At 41.4% G+C, this 8187-nt stretch overlaps 1 protein-coding gene across 1 annotated transcript; it reads right to left on the bottom strand.

Annotated features, from left to right (window-relative positions):
• Positions 1-1216: 1216 nt before the first annotated feature.
• Positions 1217-7736, bottom strand: LOC118388235 (cysteine and glycine-rich protein 1-like). Its single transcript, XM_035777081.2, has 6 exons — positions 7434-7736; positions 5083-5192; positions 3062-3230; positions 2551-2680; positions 2227-2320; positions 1217-1893 (listed from the first exon to the last, which is right to left on the bottom strand). The coding sequence occupies exons 2-6, from the start codon at positions 5189-5191 to the stop codon at positions 1817-1819; spliced, it is 579 nt and encodes a 192-aa protein (XP_035632974.1). The 5' UTR covers position 5192; positions 7434-7736; the 3' UTR covers positions 1217-1816.
• Between the last annotated feature and the right edge of the window lie 451 nt (positions 7737-8187).

The following is an 8187-nucleotide window of genomic DNA, read 5'->3' as shown; positions in this document are numbered from 1 at the left end:
AGGAGACAGGTCAGTACATCAGGAGACGTGGAGGAGGCCATAGGAGGGCAACAACCCAGCAGCGGGACCACTACCTCCCCCTTTGTGCAAGGAGGAGCAGGAGGAGCACTGCCAGAGCCCTGCAAAATGACCTCCAGAAGGCCACAAATGTGCATGTGTCTGCTCAAACTGTCAGAAACAGACTCCAAGAGGGTGGTATGAGGGCCCGACGTCCACAGGTGGGGGTTGGGCTTTACAGCCCAACACCATGCAGGATGTTTGGCATTTGCCAGAGAACACCAAGATTGGCAAATTCGCCACTGGCGCCCTGTGCTCTTCACAGATGAAAGCAGGTTCACACTGAGCACATGTGACAGATGTGACCTGGACCTGGAGAGTTCTGCTGCCTGCATATCCTCCAGCATGACCAGTTTGGCGGTGTCAGTCATGTTGTGGGGTGGGGCAGCCCTCCACCAGGTTGCCTGACTGCCATTAGGACCGAGATGAGATCCTCAGACCCCTTGTGAGACCATATGCTGTTTGGCCCTGGATTCCTCCAATCTGGACAATGCTAGACCTCATATGGCTTCAGTGTGTCACAGTTCCTGCAAAGGAAATATGCTATGGACTGGCCCGCCCGTTCCCCAGACCTGAAAACTGAACATCTGGGACATCATGTAACTCCATTCGCCAACTCCTGGACAGTCTGTGGTGCATGGTCGTGGCGTTGCACCACAGACTCAAACTGGGAGGAGATCCCTCAGGTGACCATACGCCACCTCATCAGGAGCATGCCCAGGCATTGGGGAGGTCATACAGGCACATGGAGGCCACATGCTGTTGAGCAAATTTTGACGTTTAGACATTACAGAAAGTGGAAATTATGTGGTTTTCAATTTTGAGCTCCAAATCCAGACCTCCATGGGTTGATAAATTTGATTTCCATTGATAATTTTTGTGTGATTTTGTTGTCAGCACATTCAACTATGTAAAGAAAAAAATATTTAATAAGAATATTTCATTCATTCAGATCTAGGATGTGTTATTTTAGTGTTCCCTTTATTTTTTTGAGCAGTGTATATTATGTCTTCCCCCCACCTCTAAAACCAAAGTTGCACCCCTGCAAGGAACACCCTGGCAGGTTGTTTCAATTGGGTTAGTTTGTTTCCAAATGTGCTGCTGTCATGTCTCAAACACATCATTTCCTCACATTACCATAATTTAATTAAATACAATGTTTTTTTCTATTAGTTTTTTTTATTTGGTGTTTAAATGTGCACAGTTTTTGATACAGCACATCCACTGTGTTGTAAATATCATAGGATAATATCAGTGCCAGTTTTCTCCAGAATTTATAGCCTTGGACAATAATTGTACATGATGACTTTGTTCTTTCATTCTGCCGCTGATAATTTGCTCTGTTAAGTAAACTCGCCAACAGCCAAACAACTCTACAAAACCAGGGTGTGTCCATCTGACTGTACATATCACTGACTCACTTTGTGTACATTCAAAATTCTAAAAGGAACGCTCTTGTGAATGGAGTTTATTAGGTCAAACTTAACAGGCTAATAAGTCCTTTTTTCTTTCTCATAGTGGTTAGGAAACATTTCTCATGCAGAGTATTAACCTCATCAATACCAGAGGTTAGATAGAAAACATCAGCAACTTACTCTTCTGGCAAGATAAGCATTTGGGTAAGCTGTGCACTGTGTGTTGCTGTTGAGCCTCTGTGACTGAAGCAGTAGTGAAATGGCAGTATTTAATAGAGGTTGATTTGGGAATCCTGGGATTTGCAGTCCAAATGTCTAGGTGTCTATCAGATGAGGCCATAGCTCTACTGAGCATGTGCCAGAGCCCCTGCCCCCTGGCCGAACCCAAAGCCCTTCGGACCAAAGGATTTGGCATAACATGCTGTGGATGAAAAGGTGATGAACTTTATATAAGAATGTATTTACATACAAAGGCATATACATTTATAACAGATGCTAAAGTTTTGCTTTTTCTCCAGTATATTTACATTCCGTTTTTGTGAATTTATTTAGCTAGGCAATCCACGAGTTGTCTACACATGTGTTTATCAATAATTCTAAAACAAGTAGAAGTTCAGAACAGAGTATTTACATGCACTACTGTATGTGAAATTCTCATGTTAACTCATGTCTCATGTTAATTGAATGCATTTAGGCAATTGTGTCTTTGCTATTTATTGTACACATTTGTTTTACATGGATAGAGTATACACACCTTTGCAGTAGATTTCTCCATCTTTGTCGGCCACAGTGGTTGACTCCAGCCCCTTGCCGCATTTGGCACAGCGGAAGCAGCTCTTGTGCCAGGACTGAAGGAGAGAGATAAGGAGAAGTAAGTGTTGTTCTGTATTAGAACACAGACAGCAAATCCCCCTGCATCTATTTCAGTTGACATGAACTCTAAAGCCAAAGATACATGTAGTAATTTAGTACTTTTACATACTATATACAACGTTTAGTAGAAGCAGGGTTTTGAGTTGGCAAGATTATGAGCTACTTCCTCTCAAAACAACCTGATTAGCCCAAAACTCAGACTTACATTTCCACCTCCGAGCACCTTCTCGGCAGAGTACACAGCCTTGGCACAGCGCGGGCACACGTCTGAACTGCCAAACTTGGTGGCCAACTTGGAGGCGTTGGGGTTGTTGGTGGGACAGTGGGCTGCTGGCCTGTGGATGACAAGACAGGTTGGTATGATTACTCTACATATTCAGGCTTTGATGTCTGTAGTACTGCTGTTTTTTCCCTGGTAGACCTCCCTGGTAGACCTCCCTGGTAGACCTATGTCACTGACCAGATTCCACTCACCTGGTTTCCCTGGTCTGATTAGAAGGGAAGGATGAACATCAGCAGTGAAAGCCCTGGGGTGTAATCATTAATCCAAACACTACCAAAACAAGAGTTTCTGTTGGACAAATTCAGGCAGGTCCCTTCCAGTCTCATTCCATTTGCTTTTGCTTAAGAAACGTTTTACAACAGAATTGACGTAATGAATACACTCCTCGTATAGAGTGTATACAATATTAAACTCTCTGAGATTCCTTCCTTACTCTTCAGGTCTGATTCCAAGATGTGCCCCCGTGTCCATGCTCAGGGTGCCTGCTCCTCCGCCAAAGCCATAGCCTTTTGGCCCATACTTCTTGCCGTAGCAGGACTTGCAGTAGATCTCATCCACATGACAGGTCACTGTTGTGCTGTCCAGGTTCTTCTTGCATGCCACTAAGAGTAGAGTAGGAGGTAATATAATTAGAAATATAGCTTAGAGCAGCAATGAACAGGGTTCAAACTATGACAGAAATAACACAAGATCAGTTGGATAACAAAGCAAATCACTATCATGTAGGAACTATCTCCATGTGTAACTCTGTGTTGTTGTCTGTTCACACTGCTATGCTTTATCTTGGCCAGGTCGCAGTTGCAAATGAGAACTTGTTCTCAACTAGCCTACCTGGTTAAATAAAGGTTAAATAAAAAAATAAAAGTACAATGTAAGTACAATCAGTGCATTATGAGAAGAAGAATTGCAAATCATTTTTAGCATTAGCATTAGTGCTAACATGCATCTATAGGTACCGCGATGAATGTCTGAATACATATTTGATTAGTTACTTTCATTGATCGTGTCTTAGTGTTAAACAAGGCTTTATGTATTTCATAGCTTGACATTTTCATCCACTTTAGCAGGAATTGTTGAGCGCAGTGCTCATTCCAACATGCACTAACTGGAGATAAAGCTGCAAACATTGTAGCTTGATGTACTTGGCTCTGTCAAGAGTGGAACGCATGAACTTACTAATTGTGAGAATGGGTGGTCTCATCATTGAACGTCAATTTGTTCAATGGTTTTTATATCCTTTCATGATGATCCATTAAACCTTATAGCACAACACATTTTTAATACTAATATATAAATGTGGTTTTCATTCTTCAAAACATCCTTACAACATTGTGTAAAAGTATCGTAAAGTAAAAAATACCCACAATCCTCTGATAACAGAGCAAATTCTCACATTTATGGGAAATATGAAAATTTAGTAAGTGAAACAATTTTCCTTCTAGTTGTTTTAAAACACAAATATAATTTGTATTATATATATTAGTTATTTAGATGACACTTTTATCTTATATTGAATACATTTTTGGGGGTTGGGGGGGTTGGTTGGACGAGTACTAATTATATTCAAGAAAAGATGACAACTACATTTATGGCAATATAAATATATTTTCAAGTATAATTTACTAACAACCTGAATAATTTCTGACAGTGTGTTTGTAAGGTTTCAAATGACATGAAACTCAACCGTTTATCTTTTCCTGGGGAGGCAGGCAGCCAAGTGGTTAGAGCGGTGGGCCAGTAACCGAAAGCTGACAAGGTAAACATCTGTTGTTCTGCCCCTGAACAAGGCAGTTAACCAACTGTTCCCTGCTAAGCTGTCATTAAATAAAGGTTACATAACTAATTTACCACCTGGTGATGTAACTAGGCAGGATGAAACTCCATCTCACCATAACAAGCAGAAATGGCAGGTGGTCATTTCAAACAGCTTTTTATTCCAAATATATTTAAAACACAGGTAAATCAAGTTTTGGACTGTGCTTGGCCTTAAAGTGGTCAATGCTGTGCCATATCGGCAGCAACACCAGCAGTTTAGACACTACAGTGCAACACTAACAATCTTAGGTCATTTTGCAGGTAAACAGACCTTGCAGTTTGTTTCAGTCCTTTTATGACATTGAAATGACACTGTGACCACCACAGTCTGTGTTCGTTAACATTTGATCTTCTGACTCTGTGGGTGAGAGATGAGCTTCGTTAGCTCACACAAACACATGCTGTGTACCTTTTCTCCCATAGAAGGGCTACAAGTCCTGTGACACATCCATTTCTCTCTCTCCAAATAAGGGCACACAAATGAGAACCGAGAATGTTTGGATGCTCTGCTTCCTCTCTCGGTACCAGAATACTTCACATTCCACCCTGAGCTCTGAATATCAGCTCAGAGTAATTGGTGCATTGGTAGTCACAGTGTGGTTTATGAAAGAACGGGAGGACGTCACTCTGTTCACTTACTGCACAGAAAGCAGCACTTGTGGAAAAATTTCCCTTCACACTGCACTTCCTCAGCAAAGTACACCGTCTTCCGGCAGCAGCCGCACTTATTTCCTCCTCCCAAAGGCATCCTGCGGAGTCACAGTGGAGACTTAGTTCCAGACATAGAAGAAGAGCAGCAGGTTTGTACTTCCTGTGTTTTGACACTCACTCAATGGGAATAGAACCTGACATAGAAATGAAGTGTATATCTACAGTCCCTGACACGCATTGGATGGGAGGAGACCTACAGACCTTGTGATTTAACCACAAAAAAACTGTGTGCAAACCCATTATCGGTACCTAGGGCCCAGGGCTTTTCTGGTCAGGTGATCAAGAACTCTTCAAATGAGTGAACATACAGTATTTACACAACAGAGCCTGGTTATCCATTGTAGAGACCCTTTCTAAATGTGTAGTATCTTAGGAATTTACTCAGAAAATGAACTCCTCTGAGTTAAATAAAAAAGCATGAGCTGGCGCACACCCAGAGAAAATGATTTTGTGTATACAGTAGGTGCTGACTAACAGTGAATAAACTATGAAAAATAAAGTTCAGGGAGTGAGTGATTTAATCAATGAACAAAACGCAATACAAACCACAAACATCACACAGGAAACCGAAACAAGAACAACTGGGGAAGGAACCAAAGGGATTGACATGTATAAGGTAGGTAATCAAGGAGGTGATGGAGTCCAGGTGAGTGTCATGAGGCGCTGGTGCGCTTGCCGATGGTGACAGCTGTGTGGGATAATGAGCAGTCTGATGACCTATAGGCCGGAGAGGGAGCACACGTGTCAAACTCCCAGTAATTTATTGAGTGAATCACCAACGTTTCAGCATCACACGGTGCCTTCACAATAAACCTTGGTGATTTACCCAATACATTACTGGGAGTTTAAATATTGATTGTGCTACTCTATTTTTATAGCGTACTCCTTCTGAGTCAAAACTGCTGCAGGGCTTGACTACAGTACTTTATTCTCTTTTATCAGGAAATGCAAAGTTCCTCCTGATATTTAACAACTGCTAGGGAGGTTCCAGGCCACTCATACAGAACACTCATTGTATCAGCTGAAGGGAGGACGGCTCATAATAATGGCCAGAACGGAGCAAATGGAACTGAATCAAACACATGGAAACCATGGGTTTGATGTATTTGATACCATTCCACCAATTCTGTTCCAGCCATCAACGCAAGCCTGTCCTTCCCAAATAAGGTGCCACCAACCTCCTGTGCTTTAAATAGAGAACTACTGCTGAATTTAAATAATACATTGCTGTTGAGTGTATTGTACTCGACTCCATCTTGTTGAAATATGAATCCTATGATGTCACACATACAGGCTCTAATCTGCCATTTGGGTAAACAGGAAATGGTCTGCATTTCATTTTTTTAATTACACCCCCATGTTAGTAGCCACTTCATGGCCTTAAACAGTCACCGACCCGGGCAGGCATAACATAACAGAAATTAATGCAATAGAACAATTCGAATGCTGAAAAATGTCTATTGTAAACAACTGCATGTGACAATTTAGAGTATTATCCGACATCACCTCTATCACACTAATTGTCTGGTTACCACAATAACAAGATAATTTATTGCAACATCAGTTTTCCTGTATAAAGGGTTAAGAGTGAAACTTGAGTACTGAGAAACAGAGATCATTTTGATCAACACATTGCATCGGAAGCTGGTCTTGCGACATACAGATGTAGTATCCTAATTTGAGCCAGTTTGCTACAGCAGGAAAGCGATCCTGCAGCAATAGGAAATGTACAATATTATGTGGATTATAATTAATGGTACATTTGTCATTAGGGTAAATCAAGTCTGAAATATTTAAGTGGAAAACCTTGAATACACTACACGTTTGCATTTCCTGTTGTGCAGAAATATTCTCAGCAACTATAGTGTGATCAAATTAAGATCTTACATCTGTATTGTACATACAGTACAATACTCTACACGAAAGTTACTCATCATATCACATCCTGAGTTCTGAGACTTCTTTCCTGCAGATTCTCAGGAAACTCTTAAAATGCTGTTTTTAGAGCAACATATATGATCTACCCTTCAAACTCACATAGATACAGTTCTCAAAGTTATACTCTTGGCAGAAACTCAGCAGTATGAAAAAGTTTCAGAATACACTCACTGCTCACAAACCCACACTTCAGGCTTTGAAAGTGAAAAAGCAGAAAATGTGCAGTCCCGGATAGGAATAAAAGTTTTGAATGTGTTATCTGTGTTCTGTAACTGTATTCTATACATCATGAAAGCAGTGGTTACAGTAGCCCGTAGATGTTGAAGATGGTCCCATCTTACCTGTTGTTTTTTGTGTGTCTGTGTGGCCTGGCAGATACACCCTGGTCGTAGAGTGATCTCTGATGAGTGGAGCTCAGACGAGTTCAGGACAGGCTTCAGCCTAAGACAGCAGCAGAGAAAGAAGCAAGGCTGGGACTGAGGGAGGAGGAGTCTGCTGGATACACACGTAGACTAAAAGAGAGCCATGGAGAGCGGGAGGTGAAAGAGAGGACGAAGGTAAAGAGGAAGAGACATGAGAGATAAGCAGATTTGTGAGAGAGATGGGGAGAGAGGTAGAGAAATGCAGAAACAGGGTTAGAGAGAGGCTGAGAGAAAGAAAGAGAGAGAGAGAGAGAGAGAGAGAGAGAGAGAGAGAGAAGCCCCGTTTATATATGGTGCTGACATGCAGCCCTTTGTCCTGATCTTGTCCACATTCTGATTGTGCCCACATTTTTAGACAGGAGTAAATGATTAAAAGACACATTGTGGTCTGATTGTGACTTCCTGACTAACTCCAGAGGTAGTCAGTCACGCATTGTGTCCGGATATCAATCAAGTGTAAACAGACCTGGATGGTCAAACCATTTAAATCATTATCATGACCTCTAAAATCATTGAGAGTAAGCACTATTGACTTATGGCATCAGTAATAGTCTTAAAATAAATACATTCATATTATTTTGAAAGAATGTCTGTCAAATCATTTGTGTATAGGGAGGCATCAGATAATCTGGTCACAATGAGGTCACAGCTGACGGATAAGACACATTTTAAT

Source organism: Oncorhynchus keta, chromosome 10 (assembly GCF_023373465.1).
Source record: "Oncorhynchus keta strain PuntledgeMale-10-30-2019 chromosome 10, Oket_V2, whole genome shotgun sequence".
Classification (NCBI taxonomy): domain Eukaryota; kingdom Metazoa; phylum Chordata; class Actinopteri; order Salmoniformes; family Salmonidae; genus Oncorhynchus; species Oncorhynchus keta.
This window is presented reverse-complemented; position numbering and strand designations above follow the sequence as displayed.

Excerpts from the sequence above, each read along its gene's own strand:
- LOC118388235 (XM_035777081.2), bottom strand. The coding sequence starts at position 5,191 with ATGCCTTTGGGAGGAGGAAATAAGTGCGGCTGCTGCCGGAAGACGGTG. Across the intron at positions 3,231-5,082 it reads CAAGTGCTGCTTTCTGTGCA|TGGCATGCAAGAAGAACCTG; the intron begins GTAAGTGAACAG and ends CTCTACTCTTAG. Across the intron at positions 2,681-3,061 it reads CTTGGAATCAGACCTGAAGA|GCCAGCAGCCCACTGTCCCA; the intron begins GTAAGGAAGGAA and ends TGTCATCCACAG.